Source organism: Myxocyprinus asiaticus, chromosome 44 (genome assembly GCF_019703515.2).
Source record: "Myxocyprinus asiaticus isolate MX2 ecotype Aquarium Trade chromosome 44, UBuf_Myxa_2, whole genome shotgun sequence".
Lineage (NCBI taxonomy): Eukaryota > Metazoa > Chordata > Actinopteri > Cypriniformes > Catostomidae > Myxocyprinus > Myxocyprinus asiaticus.
The window spans coordinates 22586848-22609920 of NC_059387.1; the positions used below are offsets into that span (position 1 = coordinate 22586848).

The following is a 23073-nucleotide window of genomic DNA, read 5'->3' on the forward strand; positions in this document are numbered from 1 at the left end:
AACAATGTTAGTCGTCTTAATATAATAGCTTTCTGTTGGAATTTGCTAAATAAATAAAAAAATAAATATTTCAATGCATTTGTCAATTTAACCTGTACCTGTGTTCACGCTAGTCACTCAATGCATTACAAAATTTGGGGGAAAGAGGCCTGTATAATTAGTAAAATAAGTGTTCTATTTTCAGAACTTTTCAAGTTCTGAAAATATTTGTGGACATAGCATTTTGTACTGAGATATCGACAGTCTGTTACTATAATAATGGTCAGACATTAATGGATGGCCTTTGCAAACTCTGCATGGAACTAAAAAAGGAGATGAAAAGCAGAATATTAGGGTCTGACAGCCTCAGTCCCCATTCACTTTCATTGTGTAGAAAAAAGAACACCGTCAACATTTTTCTCAACTTATCCATGTGTTTAATGGAAGAAAGCAATACAGGATTTGAACAAGCAAATGACGGCAGACTTTTCATTTTTGGGAGTACTCTCCCTTCAAAATGCACAGATTAGCACATACAGATTACATTTTGTTGGAAGCCTCAAGTCCATGTTAATATGTAGTGAGTGAGAGGGATTTTGGGTGGAAAAATGTTAATGCAGACAGACATACACTCATCTCTGTGCTCAGAGCTGAGACCTTCGGGGAATTGGCCATATAGAGCACACATAGTCAGACATGTTATTCAGAGATGACCTTTCACTAAACACTGAGAGCGAAAGATGGATGAATCTAGAAGGATAGAGAGAGGAAGATAAAGAGACACACAGCCTTTTCACTGCTTGCTGTGTTAAGGCACACACATGCCACACTCAATGTTAAGAATAAGGATATTCTAACATATCTAACTAGCATTTTTTGGCATCATAAGTGCTTTTCAAGTTGGTTCATCTCAAACATTCAGCACAGCTGACTCAGAAAATACCTATGATGGCCAAAAATAATGTGTTCTACGAAAGTGCCTATGATGCTCAAAAATGCTGCTGACTTGAATTTACGGTAGTGCCAATTCAAAAGAATATCGATATCATGATTAATTGTCTCTCAGTTGCAATTTCTCTCTTACATTGTACTTTAGTTTCTTTTATTTGTTTGCCCTAATTGAAATGTGGCTATGATGGCAAAAATTTGGTGTTCTATGACATGCCTATGCCTATCAAAAATGCTGCTGACCAAAAATGCAATCTAAGTAGGCAGTTTACTTGTTTTTGAGACACAGCCACTGTCTGAAATGCCCAAATGGACAGCTGATGGAAAGAAACAGTTGACTGAGAGTCTGATGTTTGCGATATCTCTTCAGAGTTATTTCTAAACACTCAGCATCAGGAGACTGACTGTCAAATGAAAGCAATGTCTCTTGACAGAATAAAGACTCGAAAAGTTTGTTCAGTCAGAATATTTTACCATCCAACCTGAGAGAAAGGAGAAAGCTGTGATAGACAAGAGCTGAATGTTAGGTCAATGTATGTGTGAGCCTTGAGAAAAAAAAAAAAAAAAAAAAAAAAAGGAAACCTATAAAATAGGTTTTGCCATGATAAAAAAAGATTCTGCCAAATCAAACAGAAAAAAAATGTGTAACGGTTCCTTTTTTCATGTGTTTGTGGCTTGTCTTTTTATGCTTTTTATTTTGTATTACTCATGTCTTGTATGTTGAAACTGTCTTGGTTTCTTATCAAGACTGTATTCTTTGTTCACACACCGTTTGTTTCCTGTTGTCTTAACAATTGCTGGGTTTCCATCCAACTATTTTTATGTGAATTATTAATCTGTGCTAAATAAAATCTGAATGGTGACACTTAATAAGCGCATGAACTCTTTAAATTCACTTTAAAGTTTATGTGCTGGATTTTCTAGAGTTTTGCATAAGTCAAAATGCCCATTAAGTTGATGGAAACAAAACGATTCTTCGAACACAGCCCTTGACATTTGTAAGTATTTAACACACAGCTGGTCATTAAAGTGGGTCCTTACAATCCGTCAGAACAGTTTTGAGTGCGGGCACTATCAGGCATTACGAGGCTGGCGGCCAATGGGCATAGCAGCCATTTCAGCCCTCATTAAATGAGATATAACACTCATTCTGCGGTGTCTCCTGGAAGCATTTAATAAAAATGGCTCCAATACCGAAAAAATGCAACTCTCCCCGAAGCAAAGAGGTAATTTAGCTGCTAGATTATGACAAGGCTGCTCCCTCAAGATAATGTGCATGATGTTGTAGTGGATAGAAATGCACAATGATTCTCACTTTTATTAGTACATTTTTTTTATTAGCCAAACATTGTTTAGGGGGTCAGGAATTAGTGTCAACCCATTAGCCCCAAATGGTACATCCCAGAACTACACTACTATAAGAGGGCACTGAATGCCCGTCCCATTGACGGCGCATGAAAAGTAACCTTGTCTTCTGACAATTTTTTTCCAAGCAACATATGAATCGCAAGTATTTAATTATATGATTGTAGATGTTTGTAAAGTCACAGATTATTTTTGGAGGACAATTAAATGTGCAAAATCATCCTTTTTTCTATCTGACGAGTCATAAGCCACGAAAATAAAAAATAAAATGTTCAGCCTCCATGTCACATACTGTACTTCTGGGGTTCATGCGCCAGCCCAGCTGATAGGAATGAATGGGAATGCTAACAAATATGTCTTTCCAGGACTATTAGAACTCAATGGACTTGTTACATTGTTGTTCTTTGTCATGTATTGAAAGTAATTTGAAGTTCTACAGTGCATCCGGAAAGTATTCGCAGCGCTTCACTTTTTCCACATTTTGTTATGTTACAGCCTTATTCCAAAATGGATTAAATTCATTATTTTCCTCAAAATTCTACAAACAATACCCCATAATGACAACGTGAAAGAAGTTTGTTTGAAATCTTTGCAAATGTATTAAAAAAAAAAATATGAAAAAAAAAAAAAAAATCACATATACATAAGTATTCACAGCCTTTGCTCAATACTTTGTTGAAGCACCTTTGGCACCAATTACAGCCTCAAGTCTTTTGGAGTATGATGCTACAAGCTTGGCACACCTATTTTTAGGCAGTTTCTCCCATTCTTCTTTGCAGGACCTCTCAAGCTCCATCAGGTGGGATGGGGAGCGTCAGTGCACAGCCATTTTCAGATCTCTCCAGAGATGTTCAATCGGGTTCAAGTCTGGGCTCTGGCTGGGCCACTCAAGGACATTCACAGAGTTGTCCCAGAGCCACTCCTTTGTTATCTTGGCTGTGTGCTTAGGGTCATTGTCCTGTTGGAAGATGAACCTTCGCCCCAGTCTGAGGTCCAGAGTGCTCTGGAGCAGGTTTTCATCAAGGATGTCTCTGTACATTGCTGCATTCATCTTTCCCTCGATCCTGACTAGTCTCCAAGGTTCCTGCCGCTGAAAAACATCCCCAGAGCATGATTCTGCCACCACCATGCTTCACTGTAGGGATGGTATTGGCCAGGTGATGAGCGGTGCCTGGTTTCCTCCAGATATGATGCTTGCCATTCAGGCCAAAGATTTCAATCTTTCTTTCTCATGGTCTGAGAGTCATTCAGGTGCCTTTTGGCAAACTCCAGGTGGGCTGTCATGTGCCTTTTACTGAGGGGTGGCTTCTGTCTGGCCACTCTACCATACAGGCCTGATTGGTGGAGTGCTGCAGAGATGGTTGTTCTTCTGGAAGGTTCTCCTCTCTCCACAGAGAAATGCTGGAGCTCTGTCAGAGTGACCATCGGGTTCTTGGTCACCTCCCTGACTAAGACCCTTCTCCCACGATCGCTGTTTTGCCAGGCGGCCAGCTCTAGGAAGAGTCCTGGTGGTTCTAAACTTCTTCCATTTACGGATGATGGAGGCCACTGTGCTCGTTGGGACCTTCAATGCTGCAGAAATTTTTCTGTACCCTTCCCCAGATCTGTGCCTCAATACAATCCTGTCTCGGAGGTCTACAGACCATTCCTTGGACTTCATGGCTTGGTTTGTGCTCTGACATGCACTGTTAACTGTGGGACCTTATATAGACAGGTGTGTGCCTTTCCAAATCATGTCCAATCAACTGAATTTACCACATGTGGACTCCAATCAAGTTGTAGAAACATCTCAAGGATGATCAGTGGAAACAGGATGCACCTGAGCTCAATTTTGAGTGTCATGGCAAAGGCTGTGAATACTTATGTACGTGATTATTTTTTTCGTTTTTAATTTTTAATAAATTTGCAAAGATTTCAAACAAACTTCTTTCACGTTGTCGTTATGGGGTATTGTTTGTAGAATTGAGGAAAATAATGAATTTAATCCATTCTGGAATAAGGCTGTAACATATCAAAATGTGGAAAAAGTGAAGCGCTGTGAATACTTTCCGGATGCACCCTAAGAAACTTATGGTGAGTTTCTATTGGCATGTTATAGTCATGTTTTTAGTTTCCAGTCATGTCAAGCCTATTTAAATCTTGAGTATTTTTTTTTTTCTGTTTACATCGTGGGTTCTTTACCTAGTATCTTGCCTCACAAGTTATCATTTGTTCCAACCTGACACCACAGAGTAAAGAAAAATTATTGGGTATGTGTTTGTGTATGTGCATCTGTTTTTGTGAGTATGTGTGTAATCACATTATTGGGAAGGACGTGTTTTAGACAGCCGTGAACCAGGCTGATGCAGTGCCAGAGTGTGACTGGATTTACAGCCATAAGTGTGAAGACAGCAGAGAGCAACAGTCAGGTTTACACAGATTAACACACATAAACACACATGAATCACATCACTGTTTACTCAACTCTCTGCAGAAAACAGAAAAATACAGACAAAATGTAAGACAAAATTATATGTGCAACCCATTTAAATTAGTTTACACCCATCGAGTCTCCCAATTAAATATGACACGTCCCTAAAAGGTTAAACTTTTCAGCATAGCTTTCAGCATTATAACTCTACTATCTCCTCTTCACCAATAGCTGGTGAATTAATGCTGCAAAACACACGTGAAGGACTCTAAATAGCATATGAAATTAAATTACTTTGCAATTAGAATACATTTAATATAATTAAGAAATGAGTATCAATACTTTCTTCTTAATAAATTTCCAATCCAGTGTATTTTAATTAATTTAAGCTATGTTTACAATAAAATTACTTTGTTTAATTTAATGTTAGTTTATTAGGCCAAGGGTGCTTGTTTGTGGAAGCTGCAGAGTAAGTGCCTGTTCACACCGAACGCAGTTTTGTGTCTGCCCACACTTTTACCATTGTTTTGTAAACCTGTGCTAGATGGCCGTCTTTGAATGCTGCGCTACATATTGCTGTCTTTTCAATATCTCGTGCATTTTTACACACCATGTGTCAGACCTAAAAGCAATGGCACTTAGCTGTTGCAACTGGCCTTTTAAAGCAATCTCGAGACACCTGTGTTCTGCACAAAATGCATGATTCAATTATTGACAACAATTATTTAATTGTTAATTAATCGTGATCATCTCTAGTGGGAACGTCTATGTGAGTAGGTATCTCCCTTCACAGTGAAGCCCAGTGAGCCGAGAGGATCTACGGTATATATCAACTCGACCAGTATTCCTAGGAGACCCATTTGGCAATCAAGGTCAGTCTACTGTAAAAGCATCTCCAGTCAGTTCAGGCTTCCAAACTGTAAGGCTGATCAAGTCATTTCCACCAGACACTGGCTCAATCTCTCAAGTATCAGTATTTAAACTGCGCAGCAGGTGGAAGGAACATACACAACAAAATGACAAAAGACACTTAATATTAAGCCTGTATATTTTAGCATTACAAATGTTTAATGATGAATTTTCAACACACCGTGCAGTCTGCCATAGTTTATTTAGTGTAGGATAATGAACATTCAGCTGGCCATCATCACCACAATGAAAAACAAAGCAGAGGGGTCTGGTACCGTATCACACTGAAGGGTTTAGTTTTGCCAAGATAACCAACTGACAGTACATTATCCCACTTTCATGGCTACTGACTAAAATACTGTAATTTAATAGCATTCAATAAACAAAAATATTTGACCACAGAATGCAGTGATTGACCAATCAATATAAAGTTTTCCAGAGAGCTTTGTAATAATCTTTGTAACTTTCCATATATATATATAATATTTTACCACAGTTATAATACATTACAAGAGTTACCTAATTATGGCTACACAATAAAGAGCATAACACTTTATAACACATGGTATATGTAACGTTGGGTACTTGGAGTGGAAGAGAGGAGACGCAGGAGTAAATACTTTAAAATCCTTTAATGACAATCACTGGAGTGGAACAAATAATAAATCTTAACATCAAGACTTGACACAACGTAACACTTCAAGGACTGACAAATGAATGAACCAAACTAGATGGTATTTAAACACAAAGAGCTAAATGAGGGAATGGAATACGGGTGACGATAATGAGGAGCAAATGGAAGTGAAGAGGGCAGTGCACTATGGGAGATGTAGTCCAGGAGAAAACTTCAAAATAAGAGTCCTTGAAAAACAAGAGGGAGACAGACTGTGACAATATAAGACATAAAATTATTATATTTTAATGCACTATCCTCTTTATAGGTATAACTATGAATAAGTCATTTTTAGGTCATGTAGTTGCAATTACCTAAGAAGATAAAACTGATTGTAAAGTAAAATGAAGAATCTAATTGACATAAGTCATGATAATGCCTTTATCATGACCTTAATAAAACATTATAGACACAGACTCCAGATACAGGTGTCACCAATAAAACTTTTATTTAAAACAAAGGTTAATTTTCAGTGGTAAAATCCTCACGTATCTCAGCTTGATATGCAGTGTCAAATACAAATAAACCATTTCTACATTGATTTCACCTTATAGTTTAAGACTGTGGTGCCATCAAAACATTACTCTGTTTGAGCGACCTGTCCAAGCTGACAAAGCAAGACTGGCTTGACCATACTGTGATTTTGGGGCTCGTATATCTGTTTGTACAACCAATGAAGAGGGGAGGGGTCCTGGAATCTGTCTGAAATTAGTAATTTTTATATTTATTTATTTATTTATTTTTTGCAATTCCGTTTGGTGATGCTTAATAAAGTGTGTAATAAATATTACACACTTCAGCTTTTATAGAGTATTGAGTTTGTTGTGGACTTCAGTTAATCATGACCTAAACCACAAACAGAACAACATCACGAGAAAACAGCAGTGAATAAGCGTTTTTTACAGAGGGCCACTGGAATCATCAGCCGAATGACATTCTGATACAGCCTCCTTTTGTGGAATGGTTTACTTCTAGCAAATTAAAAGGCTAAATCAATATTATGTAGCAGAGAAACATATGGCTTCCTTCCTGCAAAAGCTCTCAATGGCAACCTTGAGGCTCTAAGCAACTAAACTTAAATTCTATCGTCCCCTGTTGCTTTCATTGGACTGCTGATAGACGAATTCCCTTCATATAAGATATCTGTGTGAATAGGGAGTATAGATGTGTGGTAAAATGAAGGACAGCTTCAATTTTGCATGAGCATACACAATCCTACTGAACTGAACTTTTTAAACGACAGTTTACCCAAAAATGAAAATTCCATCATCATTTACACACCCTCGCTTTCTTACAAATCTGTATGACTTTCTTTATTCCACTGAACAAAATGAGACTAACAGCTTTAGTCACCATTCACTTTCATAGTAGGGAAAATAGATGCAACTGAAGTGAGTGGTGAATGAAGCTAACATTCTCCCTAATATCTCTATTTGTGTATCACAGAAAAAAAAAGTCATACAGGTTTTGGAACAACTGTACTGTACTGTAACTAGGTAAGTGAGTGTGTGCTTTGATTTTACCTCCCTTTTCATGAGAACCGAAAAACTAACAAAAAACTGTTAATAGCTATTGGATTTCAGGGATGCTGAAGCAAAACTCTCCTGAGAAATGACGACAGCTCGGTGAAATAACAAGTGTCAGAGGACAATGTATCCCCTTGGATTTATTGATGCTATTTTGAACCATGTTGTAGTTTATTACTACTAATACTACAAAGCAAAAAAGATTATTATATAAAGTGTACTGTATATGTGTAGCTATAGTTTGGGGATAAATTTGTCTTAAAATGTTCACTAAATCTAACAAAATTTCCTTTTGGGACATGCTGGTACATCAATTGAAAAAAAATTAATAAAAAAAAAAAAATGCATATAAATAAAGCAAACACTGTTTTTAAAATTTCTGGGACAAACATACCCCTAACAGTGAGCTGACAAAAAAGTTACAAAACCTCCATTAGGGAATATTAAAGGATGTCCTCAATTGGAAAGATAACTTATAAATAGAGCAAATACTATTTCTTTTAAATTCTTAAAATGCCAAAATCAAGTGTGTGTGTGTGTGTTTGTGTGGGGCTCCCTCATGCAGTAAATGTCTGTGTGGTTCTGGGAAGAAACCTGCTCTTCTCATGTGGAAACTAGCCTTGCCCGGGTGCCTCCATGTGACTGAACCACATGTACACACATATGCAAAAATTTATTCATAAGCATATACACAGACTGAGCTTTGATACATGCAAATCCACCCACGTCAACCTGCTCGCACATGTGAATCTTTCACATACAAAAGCTTTGAGGTATGTAAATAAAATCACGATATGAGCTCAAATACATTGTAGAACTCTTACCCTCCCAAAGAAGTCAAGAATTTTGTCAGCATTTCCATAAATAAACCAGAAAGTAAAGTCTCATTAGAGAGACTTCTTGAAGCATTAGCTAGCCACTAACACACACCCACTCAGTACATTAGCATTACCTGATACTGCTCATGCTGCCACCTGTCTCAGATCCCAGTTTGCATCGTTCCAACTGAGTAGCAACAATCTGACGCTCTGCCTCCAGCTCTCGCGTTAATCTTTCAAACTGAAGCTCCTAAGAGAGAGAGAGAGAGAGAGAAAGATGGTCAGTTTACAAAGTCAATACAATTTCCTGAGGCTTAATTATTCAATGTAATTATATACAGTACTGTATGCAAGTCCTACTCATGATTGTCAGAGTGTTGTTAAGCGGTTGCCAAGGTATTCTGAGTGTTTTCAGCATGTTGCTACATGGTTGCTAAGGTGTTCTGGGTGGTTGCTTCTAGGGCATTAGGTGGTTTCTTTCTGGCCCACATCGAAACTTCTGGCCCACCCAGAAGTCTCTAAAAATCTGATCCCTTGCCGTAGCAAGCCCCACTAGTTATATTCAATGTCATTATATGTCCCAAAGTTATTTTAAAATTCGAACAATATTCCTAAAGAGGGAATGTTCTGTTCTGTCCTGTAATTATACTGAGTTGAAAAACACCTGAATTGTTATTTTGATTAAATACATCTCTAGAACTTCTTTAGAATTTGTCAGTGTGCTCGCCAGCTATAAATCAAGCGAGCAGACCTCTGGCCAGCCCAGAGAGGTGATAATCACTGCTTACGCCCCAGATGGGACAGAAAGTGCACCATCAGCACCAATAAAGGCTCGTTCCACAACCGGACGACACATTTAATCACTTAGACCGCCGGCCCAGAATTGCCCCCTACAGGCTGCCCAGCTTTGAGAGCCTGCAGCCTAAAACCAGCCATGCCAGGCTGGGCATTGTACCAGACAGCAGCATCTCCTCCAATGGCACTCTCCACAGAAGCCTTCAAAAGAAGGCTTCATTCTTCAAACACACTCTCAGACAGTGTACTTTTGATTTCTTCTTTTTTTTCTAGAGAAGTCTGAAAACTTAGGGTTAGGGTTATAGTGCTTTTCACTAAACAAATACTGTAGTAGTAATGTTTTGTAATGCTAAACATTAATGCTTAGGTAATGGAGGGAGAAAAACATTCTGAGGAACCAGACTCAGCTGGGGAAGCCCATCCTCCTCTGGCAGTTAAATTAATATATACATCTTTCAAATATTATCTAGCTGCATAGAAAGTGTAATAGAGTGTAACAGCCTGGTTCGAAAAGTAACCAATTTTATTATTTTTTTAAAATAGGGAAATTGATTATTAAAGATAACAAATAAACCTTTAAATACAGACCTACTGTTAGCTCAGAGGTTGTTAATCGCTGTGTGGAGCAGGACGTGGTCATGTGTCTTTCACTGGGGAAAGAGGAAGTGGTAAGGGCCATCACCTGGTGATTGTTAACATTAAACAGCTGTGTCTCGTTTTAGTGATGACAGAGACAGGCTTTAAAAGGCTGTCGGAGCTACAGACCAGCAGAGAGAGACCAGAGATGCTGTGTGTACTCTGAAAAGCCAATACTCTGTTGTGAAGCTGAAAAGTAATTGTATTAAAAGTTGACTCATGTGGACTGTGAAACCGGCTCCCATGTCCTTCCTACTCTAACCCCTCTAGACGCTGACATATATTTCTGCTAAAGCCATTAGTCCACGTCATTTGATCTTCATTTTGAAAAATATGTTTAATAGTAGAATTCCTGGTCAAGAACTACACTACCCATGATCCTGAAGAGAAACGATCCACTAATCAGAGAATAGTGTCGAACAAAGTGCGGCAAAAGAGCTCTGCAGCGACCAATCACTCCCATGACGCACTGGGAATGACACTACTACATATATACAGTATTTGTATATAGGAATAATCTGCAATATTATTTAAATATATTAATTCTATACTTATAATCAACAACTTTAAATCAATAGTTTTATATGTTTTCATCTTTTTTAATTTGATTACTCCATTTGCAATGTTTATTTGATTGTTGTCAATTCCCTCAAGGATGTTAATTACACAGTGTTGTACCTTTTACTTTTTTGTCTGAATTTCGAATACTTTTTTGCTTCAAATCAAAGTTTGTAATCTTGTGATTCACCTCAGAGCTGGTTGGTTTGGTTCATGGTTAGAACTGTTTTATTAAGAATTTATAAAATCCCTACGGAAAAAAATGAAAGGGAATAATACTTTCGGTACCAAGGCAGATGAAAAAGTGGACGGGCACTGTTGCGCTCTATAGTCATGTATTCAATTTGTGGGTAAGGCAATGTTTAAATAGTAAGGATAATCATAAAATTGCAAGGATAATAATTAGTATATAGTCTTTGAAGTCCATCCTATACTGACTGGAGAGATGCAAGCACGTGGTCAATGAAGTATCCTTTAGTGTCTGGTTTCTATTGGCTGAAGTTGACAGTAGGCATCGCTTTGCAACACATACTTATGTTAATTTATAGTCTTTTAAGTCCACCTTAAATGACTGGAGTAATGCAGGGAGTAGTAAGTGTGGCATCTCTTTCTGTCTGGCTGGTATAGGCTGTAGTTTGCAATTGGCAGTATTTTATAGTGTTGGCAGAACTTTATAGTTAAAAAGCTGCGTAAGATCCCAAAGTGTTTTATCCCTGTGGTTTTCATCAGTGCTAAGAAATAGTCCACTCAAAAGACAAGGAGAAAAGGACAAAATAGAATCTTAGAAACCAATCAGATGCCCCTGCTGCAAGAGTTCACGCCACCCTTACCTGTTTTAATTACAGCTAGGCAGGCGGATCGATAGGGGTCTGATCCGTAACCACATGCATAAAGTATACAGGGGGCGTAGAATTGGAGGGTTTATTGATCCTTCTGCGAAAGCCATTTGTGGACTGAATCTGATGATTTTATGTCCTGTCAACCTCTATTTTCCAGACACCAAAACAACTCTTTATCCCTTTTCAATCCAAAAGCACCTCTCCTCACCCACACTCAATCACGACCGACCAGCTGTCTGTCACTAAACGCACAGCTAAGCCAAAAACACGCTGCAAATTAAACTCATTTCCTTTCTGTCTCACCCTCTCTTTTGCTTTTATCTCTCCCTTGTAGTTTACTTTGTAGTTTTTGCTCACTTCACCCCAAAATCATCATTTACTCACTCTAATGATTCCTGTTTTACTTTTTTTCTTCAGTGGAACACAAAAGGAAAAACATTCTGGAGAATGTTAGGGACTGACAGCCTCAGTCACCGTTCACTCTCATTGCACCTTTTTCCACATAAAATGAAAGTAACTAAGGCTGTCATTCTGCCTGATATCTCTTTTTGTGTTCCATGGAAGAGATAAAGTCATGCAGGTTTAGAACAATATGAGGGCATGTAATAGACAGAATTGTAATTTCTGGATAAACTATCCCTTTAAGATTTATTAAGACTACATTTATTTACATTGAATGACTTACTGTGCCAACATTTATCAGTCCATGCATTCCCTGGGAATCAACCCCCTGACCTTGGCATTGTTGCCACCATTTCGAGCAACAGAAACATAATCTAATTAGCTTTGCTATTATTGTTCTCCGTTTAGAGCACTCTTGTTAGATGCCCCCAAAAATTCAAAGCATACAAAATCTATAGCTCTCCCTAAAGGGGAAAAAACTGCTTGGGGTAACACCTGCAAAATATCTTACTGTACACATATACAGAATAACACACAAACACCAGCACAAACTCAGAACAATTAAAGTTCAGAAACTTCAAACTCACCTTTAAATCAGCAAAATTTCCATCCTCCCTCTATTCTCAGCATGGAGTGAGAAAAAGAGCTTTACCTGCTCACGCACAACACGCCAGAGGGACCAAACACAAAGATCATTGTAACCCCAGCCTGTCGACCATCCTTCCACTTAGCTCTTCCCATTAGAGAAATTCCTCAACTCATTAAAGGCACGCCCGGTCTGCCAGCCACAGATTCCCAGCACCTCACACACACACACACACACACAAGAGGCTCAGTCAGCCACAAAGGTCTCCATAGCAACAGAGGACCCAGCGCCCCCTTCGGCATTATTTATGCAATGTTTCATCGCAGGAAGACCCGCCTACCAGCCAGCCTGCCAAATCGAGCTTCCCCCCCAATCACTCTTGTGGCGGCTCGCTTGCCCCTTTTCACAGGACTATTTGTGCCTACCACCTCAACGACCGGAGCAGTGGCTGAGAATTTCGAGTGCCTTTGGGGTAAAATGCTATATGCCTCCCTCCTCCATTCTTCCTCTCTCTCCATCTCTCCCTCAGTGCACTGAAAAGCCAGAGAACTTTCACTGTCTGTTCCACATCAATACGAGCCTGGAAGTCGGCGTCCCTAAGAGAGATGGCAGCGCAGAAAACCCCCAAGAAAGATGTATCTATTGCGCTGTGTCGGAATTCATGTTTAAATACAACAGAGACCGGAGAGGCCATATGTATTATCGGGAGAGGGGAAGGATGCCAGGCCATTTAAATGGCCAAAACTTCTCCATCTCTTTCTCCAGCAGTACCAGATACTCATTTTTTATTGATAGGACACTATTTCAGCACATACTGCTAAATGACCTGTCTGGCTGCACTCAAAGTAAATGAGAGATGTTTTTGAGTCTGAGTGAGGCACGGTTTTGCCTTTAACTAAGCCAGTCTAAACATGATAAAAGCAGAGGTTTAGTTGCTGCAGCAACGAGCCAGAGAGAGAGAGAGAGAGAGAGAGAGAGAGAGAGAGAGAGAGAGAGAGAGAGAGAGAGAGGGATATGTGTTGCTAACCGCCTGGTTAGTGATGAAAGCTGATTGATACAAAGGTTAGTCTAGCTGTTTTCATGCATACCAAGTGTGCTATCACCCTCACTGCTAATCAGCTCCTCTCTTCCTTCTGATCTCTCTATCCTTACAGATGAGGCTGAGAAGACAGACAGGAAAGAAGGGGGGAGCATATTCACTCCATTGCCCAAGGCAAAGGGATACTCTTTTTGCTAAAGGGTGAAACCTGAAACTACTTTATCAGTGATGAAAATGATAAAGCCATGGTGTAGCCACATAGACACATACCGTGAAAAAAGTCTTTGTGTAACCTAAAAAATGTGCTTTGTGTTTTAACATTTCAATAAACTGGTTTTATTCATGTCAAAAATGTCTGAATCAACCTGACTGCATTGGGTACACTAACTGAAGTGTTTTTTAAGGGTCAGATCAGGCAGGAATAGCTTTTACAATGCACACTTCAAGTGTAGGCAAATACATTTTGCAGAAATGGAGCAGTGTAGTGCTACAAACACTACACACAAACAAATTTTGGTACTTCAACTTGGAATGTGACTCAATGTTTCCTACAGTTTTCATAGCAGGGTATTTACCTTTCAGTACCATGCAAAGACATTTATTTAATTTATATTATTATTATTATTATTATTAATAATAGCCCTGATTCAGCATATTATAGTTTAAAGTTGAAGGCAAACAGTATATTATTTAACCTTACAAACTCACAACTCAGCAAAAATATAATTTATTTTGCCATGGGGCTGTAGACTTGGTGCAGGAAACACTGATATGATTAAAACATGACATGAAACCACATACTGTACAGCTTACGACAAAAGCATACCACGTGTCTGTACACCTGACACCTCAGAAATAATCTGCTCCTGTGTGGACCCCTTTTGTAGACAGTGATACTGTGCAGAGATGTTTGTGCTATTCAGCCCAGGCAGGGAGTATCCTGTTCCAGCCCCCTGGGGGAAACCACCTGTATCCCCCACAGCCTGAACAATAGATCACGTGATCTGATGCCTGAGCGAACCCTTCCATCTCTCTCAGGTGACACTTTCAAACCAGGATGAAAAGTCTGAGGACGTTTAACCTGGTGTTCAGTCACAGATACAGTGTGTTGCTCTTGTCCACCAACTTTAATGCAACACACTTTCAGTAATGTCAGGACACCGGATAAGGTAGAGGTCAAAGGCTGTTCCAGGTGTTACTTTTCATGTCAAACACAAAGCTAAGAATTGAAATTTAATGGTACAAATTTAATGGAATGTTCTGACCCTTGAGCTCAGAAGCAGTATAAATGTATTATATCTAACAGTCATGCAGCTAAGACTAGTCCAATAATTTAAGTAGTTTTATTTTACATTTGATTATTTTTGCAGGCCATTAATTTCTGATTATTTACTGACAACTTAATAGTACTGTTAGATACCTGAAAATATGTGGTTTAATTCATTTTCATCTTTGTGCTTTTGTTTGTAATTTGTACTTTGTTTACAGTCAGTTCATTAATGACTGTTTACTTGTCTTCAATAATTACTTGAAAATGTGAAGCAATATTTACTTAAGAAATATTTGAAGGCTACATGCAACTGTTTTAATTAACTTTAATAATTTGATTTATATTTAACTTTATAAGTTAATGAGTGTGCAATAGCATACAAGTTTTTGTTGTGGTATTGAGATTTTGTTGAGGTATTATTAATAGTAATAATAATAATAATAATAATAAATAAATAAATAAATAAATAAATAATGGAATTTTCCTGGTATTGGTATTGACTACAGAAATTTTGGTATTGTGACAAACCGATCTGTGGCATGCTGTTGATAACCACAGAAAATACTTTCACTCATCCTACAGTTTGTAAAAACTAAATGAATAAATAAAAAACAAACAAACAAACAAGAGGTTGACAGTTAAATGCTTACAATGGAAGTCTATTGGGCAAAGTACTCCATTTTACATTGTGAGTTTCTGTCAACAAGTTTGTTTGTTTTCACAAACTGTGGGATACTCACTATTTCCCTTTTATAATATAGGCTTACACAACACATAGCTATACAAATAAAGAATAAAGAACAGCAGTGCTGACTCATTTTAACACTGGCATACAGTATTACCAGGTAACTGTGTAGCTCACAACCACTCTGGAGAAGGTTAGCTGTTGTGTATATGTCAAGTCAACACCTGCTCTGCGAGTAACAGCTCTGTGCCAGGAACTCATCCAGGGTTATACAGCACCTGTGCCACAACAGGCCTCCCTGTCCACTAAATCTGATTAAGAGCTTTATCCTAAACGTCTATTTCCTTGGAAATAACCACTAATTAAGGGCCCCAGAACTTATTTAACATATAGAAAGACTGGACTCAAAGTTTATGGGTAAGATGCTTTGTGAACATTTCAAACAATGCACCCCAGACCTTATCCAAACAAAATCTTTAAATACTTTATATTTTAAAGCCTTAAAATAAACACCATTACATTTACACTTTGGGTGTAAAGACATGAAACTTTAGGTCTATAAGGGTCTTTCCTAATTAGCTTTAGAGATGTTTACCTGAGCTCACATTTACTGATTGAAGGTCTGTAGTATATCTTTAGTTGGTATATTGTGCAAAAAAAACCGAGCGTTGTCTGGGCAGAGCGAGGCTGGGAAGATAAGTGGTGAATGAACTCCACCTGTGTGCACATCGGTCTTGCGTTCCAGCGAGGGCGCCGGGAGTATTTGAGGAGAGGAGACAGCGGCAGACGGGGGTGAGAGACACACAAAGCTGTGTATCAGTGTCGTTAGAGTAATGCTGAAAAGCAATATGTTTTGGAGCTGCTGAAAAGTAGCTGTGTTGTAGTGTTTAATGTCCACTGAAAAGTGTCACATTAAAGTGTCTTACATGTTTGTCAAGCCGGTCCCAGCTTCCTCCTTGACCATCTTGTGAACTTTATTACAAAGAGTTTGTATTTTACCTTTAACTGTTTCTCACTCACACCTATCATATTTTTTCTGAAGACATGGATTTAACCATAAGAGAGTGTCTTATATCTCCTTGTATTTATTGTAGAAATGTGCTGTTTGACTAAGGTTTCCTCTACTTATGAGTGGACGAATTTGGATCACATGATCCAATAATTACATTGCTATAATATATAAAGACAGAGAAACAGGACAAAAAGACAGAGAGAAAGAGTGAAAGAGGAGGACGTTGGGGAAAAGGATGCTAAAATAAAAGACAGAAAAATTGCAAAGTGAGAGAAGGAGAGAAAGAGAGAGGCAGGCATCATCAGCATTCTGTGATGAATAGCCCAATTAAGTCAGTTCAAAAGCATGGCCTCAGTCTGTCACATCTATTCTTCAGTAAAACTAAGAAAAGCAAATTTACCCCAAACACATACATAAACAAACTATGCTGGGCAAACTGCCTTTTCCCTTGCCAGGGGAGAAAACACACTGTGTGCTTTCTCTCTCTCTCTCTCTCTCTCTCTCTCACTTTCTCGAAAAGAAACTCTCTTAACCTTTGCACGCAGTGTTAAAAGAGCAGGCAATGGATTAGTTTCACTCATGATTTCAGGAGGAAATTTATCTTCTGGAAATACAGTGGGAATGAATTATGTTCAATGTGACAGGATGGACATAAATAAAACCAACAGATGATTGTAGGCTCCTAATACAGAGAAATGTGAATAACAGCACTAATTTATTTCCTTTATTGTGACTTGGGAATTACAATGCTTCAGCCAAGCAAACTGCCCACCTAAATAGTTAGGACATCTTTCCTCACAATATTTGTAATGAGCAACACAGCAACAGTACACTGTGGATTGTGCACATTTTATTTTTATTTTTTTTTCAAATATATTTTTGTGAAATCCCTTTTTGTGAACATCATTTTTAAAAGTACCACAAAAAATTTGTTCTTACTCCTGTGAGGCTAGACAACTGGTACAACAAAATGGCACCTTGAAATGTCAGTGACTAAATGCCAACCCATAGATGTGCCTCTTTGTCAGCCCTGACCACATGAGTAACTTTTGCGTAGTTCACTCTCTCTTTGGCTGGCTGAACTCGTTCCCCCCGATTTGGTTCCATGATGAACATGATCCACAGAGACATTTGTTTTGATGGTTTTGAATCCATCGAAAGGCAAGTACTCAGTCTCTGACTACACATTCAGTAAAACTGAATTCAGTAAAAAACCAAAAGGTCAGCTGAAACGACAGGGAAAACAATAAAACCGTCACAGGAGAGAAATCCTTTATTTCCAGCACCTTTACTCTTGTGGTGCACTGAGCCTGTGAAAATGTAAAGAATCGCATGGCAAGTGCTCTATTAAGGGTGAAGAGAGTGGCAGGTTTTGAAAGCGAGTTTGGGAATGGATGGATATATTTGGATGGAGATATATGATGTGCATGGCTGGGTTTTGAAGGAGGAGGATTCAAGAAGTCAGTTGTTCTTGACAAAACAACTTATGCGAGGGTAAGAAAGAGAGAAGATGGAGGTAAAGAGGCTCTTTCATCCAGCATGCACTTTTTGGAAGCAAACATCAAACACTTTGTTTCATTTGTATGATGTGGGTCTTGATGGGCAATTGGATGCCTGCTGTTGCCACAAGAGTTTAACCACTGCTTTTGAGAGTAAAGCAAAGATATAACCATTATCTCAGCATCTTCACACATTAAGGTGATTCTCCGTCAAGATGCACCCTGTTGCTTAGGGAAACTACCTGACTAATGCCTGACTACTACCTGAACTACCTAATAATGCAATGATTTTTGCTCTTCATTTCAGCCACCATAAAAACCCACCATGGAGTCAGAGTAGTGGCACAGAAACATATAAAAACTGGCAGTTCATCACGGCCTTGGTCATTTCCCAGTCCCATTACCATCATCCTTGCCCCAATTTACCTGTCTGTGTCTACTTAAAAAAAATAAATATAATAATTAATAACCATGCCAGTTTACACATTATCCCACACTAAAAGCATTATCAGCTCTTTTCCAATGCAATAAAAATCATGATAAATAAAATTGTGCCAGGATCAAACCACTTCAACACACACTAAATTAATCTGACGCACCACAGGCATTCTATACTATTTTTTAATGTTTTTTTTTTTATTTTTTATTTTTTATTATTAACAATTTTTATTGATTCCAAACTCAAACACAGAATCAACTTTCATCAATATACAGGTGCATCTCAAAAAATTAGAATATCTTGGAAAGATTCATTACACATCAAGTGAAATATTTCAGGCCTTTTTTTTTTTTTTTAATCTTGATGATTACGGTTTACAGCTCATAGAAATCAAAAATCCAGTATCTAAAAATATTAGAATAAAGAATTTATAATACAGAAATGTTGACCTTCTGAAAAGTATGTTAATTTATGCACTCAATACTTGGTCGGGGCTCCTTTTGCACGAATTACTGCAAATAATTATTGCTCAGTGGTCCAAAGTCCTCTTTTCAGATGAAAGTATATTTTGCATTTCATTTGGAAATCAAGAGTCTGGATGAAGAGTGGAGAGGCACAGAATCCAAGTTGCTTGAAGTCCAGTGTGAAGTTTCCACAGTCAGTGATGATTTGGGGTGCCAAGTCGAGAGTCAATGCAGCCATCTACCAGGAGATTTTAGAGCACTTCATGCTTCCATCTGCTGACAAGCTTTATGGAGATGCCGATTTCCTTTTCCAGCAGGACTTGGTACCTGCCCACAGTGCCAAAACTACTAGTAACTGGTTTGCTGACCATGGTATTACTGTGCTTGATTGGCCAGCCAACTCGCCTGACCTGAATCCTATAGAGAATCTATGGGGTATTGTCAAGAGGAAAATGAGAGACATCAAACCCAACAATACAGACGAGCTGAAGGCCGCTATCAAAGCAACCTGGGCTTCCATAACATCTCAGCAGTGCCACAGGCTGATTGCCTCCATGCCACGCCGCATTGATGCAGTAATTCGTGCAAAAGGAGCCCCGACCAAGTATTGTGTGCATAAATTAACTTTTCCACGATATTCTAATTTTTTGAGATGCACCTGTATGCCCAGCCCTTCCTGCCGATCATCACGCTGGTAAGGACCCAGATTTTTGTGTGTTTATTCCTACATTAATACCAGCCCCATCACCCAAAATACAAAATCTGGGGCAGGATAAAATCTGAGTGCTCAAGACCTCACAGACAACTCTAAATCCTTGACCAAAACTCTTGAATCTTAGTTCAGAACCAAAAAACGTGGGCTATGTCCCCATCCTCTAACTGGTATCACCAGCAAGTAGGTGTGTCTTTAAGGCCAAGCCTATACAATCTGGAGGGATTCCAATAAAAACGATGCAGAATCTTAAATTGAATGAGGCGCACCCTTGCATCCCTAGACATAGACTTCACATTTTTAAAAATCCTACCCCATTCATTATCCTCCAGCACTAAATTCAAGTCTCTCTCATAACTACTTAAGAGATGTTAAAACCCCATCCCCTAGACTCTGAATTAGCCAGGAATAGTACGCTGAAGCCTCGTGACACTTTCCAAAAGCAGCAAGCACCATCTCAAGAGTGTCTGCTGCTTTAGGGGGCTGCGTACTACACCCAAAGGTGGAACAAAGTAGATGGCGCAGCTGTAAGTACCTGAAGAATTGAGATCTGGGAATCCCAAACTGCTGCATAATATTTTCAAAGGATCTCAAAGCTCCATTTTCATACAGGTACTCAGTGTAGCAACTCCCTTCTCAATCCATTCTGTCCAGCAGAAAGGGGACTTGTTAATGCACAATTTATGGTTTAACCAAATACTTGCAGCAACGTTCAGGTAAATGTCCGAATTTAACATGCGGTAAACTTTTGTCCACACTAAATGTATGTGCGAGATTACGGGATGTGTCTTTACTTCTCTGGGCAGCTTGGTAGAAAGACTTTGCAAAAGTAAGATAGGGGCAAGGACCTCCTGTTCAATAAAGAACCAGTGAGGGGCTCTCTCAGGCGGAAGTGACCAATGCGCCAAATGTCTGAGACCAAAAGCATAATAGTAAAACAAAATCTTGGAAAGACCAAACCCACCTGTCAACTGGCCTGTGTAACTTGTTCAAATGCATCCAAGGAAGTTTATCATTCCAGATAAAGGATTTAGCTATACTATCAAATTGTTTAAAATAAAAGAGGGGAACTTCAATGGGGAGGGATTGTAGTAGGTAGTTGAATTTTGGAATAAAATTCATTTTTATAATATTAACCTTCCCTGTTATAGATAAATGTAGTGAAGCCCACCTGTCCACATCCCTCGAAAAACTTTTTATTAAAGGATCAAAATTAACTCTAACTAAATCACACACATTTGCTGGGAATAAAATACCCAAATACATAATGCCCTGTTTGGGCCACTGAAAGGCGCCCAGCTGTTACCGGGCAGTACACTGTCAGAGCCAAAGCTTCGGATTTAGACCAATTAACTCTGTATCCCGAGAACTTAGAAAAGTAATTAAAGAGCACCTATTATGGTTTTTCAAATTTACCTTTCATGTAGTGTGTTATGTAGCTGTTTGTTAATGTAAAAAAGTCACTGAGTTATTGACTCCCAAAAGAAAGAACCGATTCTGAACACCTGAAACGAGTCGTTAGTAATTCCAGACTTACATCTTGTACTAATCTAAGCAATTTGGTAACAAAAAACCCGCCTCTGGTCTTCATTGGCTGCTCGCGAACAGCTTTGACCCACCCTCAAACACTACACTAAGCGGTAGACCAATCACAACAGACTGGGACATCTGACCAATCAGAGCAGAGTTGGCTCTCTGAAAGGAGGAGTTTCGAATGAATCCTTTAGAACGGATCATCAAATGAGTCGTTTTTGACACTGGGAAAAAAGGTAATGCTGCAATTTAAATTATGAGCAAATTAAAGTGTTTTTTGACCTTGGATGCATGTATATCTATTGTATGAGACCTTTAAAACACAATTAGGCATGTTTAAAAACCATAATAGGTGCTCTTTAATAATTCTGTGGAGGCAAGGCTTAGATCTAGTAGGGTCGGAGATGACTAATAAAATATCATCTGCGTAAAGCAAAAGCTTATGCGCCATACCTCCCGCCACAACCCCTGGAAAATCATCTTCCTTTCTTGTCGCGGCTGCTAATGGTTCCAGGGCAAGACAGAACAATAATGGGGAAAGAGGGCAACCCTACCGGGTGCCACTATCCAGAGTAAAATAATCTAAAATTAATCCATTTATTTGTCCTGCCGCTACCGGGTGTCTATAAAAGTAACTTAATCCATCCAATAAAAGTATTCCCGAACCCGTATATTTCCAAAATCTTAAAAAGATAATCCCATTCTACCACATCAAACGCCTTTTTGGTGTCAAGTGAGATGGCAGCGACCGGAGTCTGATCATTCGCCACTGACCACATGATATTGATGAAATGCCTAATGTTATCAGAAGAGCTACGGCCCCTAATAAACCCCACCTGATCTATATGTATAAGAGATGTCATAACTTTACTTAATCGGTTAGCCAAAATTTTTGGCAATATTTTAACGTCTAGCTGGATCAGGGATATTGGACGGCAACTCTTACCCTCGCTTAGATCTTTGTCCTTTTTAAGAATCAGACTGAGCCGGGCATGTCATTGTTGGTGGAAGCTTTCCATTCTTAATGATTCCATATAAAATTCTAGCAAAAGTGGAGCCAGTTCTGTAGCATAAGATCTAAAAAAAATTCAGTGGCAAAGCCATCTGGCCCCGGAGCCTTGCCTATAGGCAAGGCCTTAATTACCACACCAAGCTCCTCCAATGTTATCGTCAGTTTAGGGAGTTTAAATGGTTCCACAAAGTTTCTAATATCTTCATCAGTACACGAAGATGTGGAATTATAGAGATCAAAATAGAATTCCTTAAAAGCATTATTAATATCAATGGCCGAGGTAAAAATGTCACCACCAGCAGAATCCACTGAGGGAATGGTAGAAAAGGACTCTCTCTGCTTTATATATCTAGCCAAAAGTTTTCCTGCTTTGTCCCCCGACTCAAAGTATGACTGTCTTGCCCTGAATAGCCAAAACTCCATCTTCCGCAACAAAATAGTGCTATATCTCTATTTCAATTGGGTAAATTCTCTGAGGCCATCAGATGGCATTCGGCACTTCAGCTCTGCCTCGGCACTTTTAATATTCCCTTCCAACTCCATGAGTTCTCGTGAGTTGGATTTTTTGATGAATGAAGCATACTGTATGATCTGACCCCTAAGAACTGCCTTAAGTGCCTCCCAAGCCATGCCCACAGAGGATACTGAGGACCAGTTGGTCTCCATATAAACATTAATTTTGGCCTTTAACATTTGTTGAAATTCAGGATTTTGCAAAAGGGATACATTAAAGCACCAACTATATGATTTCTCTGTATGTGGCAACACCTCTAAACTCACCAGGGCGTGATCTGAGACTAAGATATTTCCAATTGAGCAATCAACAACAGATAAAATGATGGAATTAGATATAAAAAATTATATATTCTAGAATAAATCTTATTGACAGATGAAAAAAAAATTATAGTCCCTCCCAAATGGGTTCGAAAGTCGACAAATATCTGTAAGACCAAGATTTTTACAC

The 23073-nt window shown here is 38.7% G+C and overlaps 1 protein-coding gene across 3 annotated transcripts in view; it reads right to left on the reverse strand.

Moving 5' to 3' along the window:
* The window catches only part of LOC127434765 (catenin delta-2-like), a 426842-nt gene that overhangs the window by 269967 nt on the left and 133802 nt on the right, over nucleotides 1–23073 (reverse strand). For 2 of the 3 annotated variants that reach the window (XM_051687724.1, XM_051687723.1), the window contains exon 3: nucleotides 8763–8878. In XM_051687724.1, the coding sequence (XP_051543684.1) occupies nucleotides 8763–8878 (116 nt within the window). Of the gene's footprint in view, nucleotides 1–8762; nucleotides 8879–12445; nucleotides 12700–23073 lie in introns of those variants that run through there. The other variant, XM_051687725.1, reaches the window with a different exon arrangement.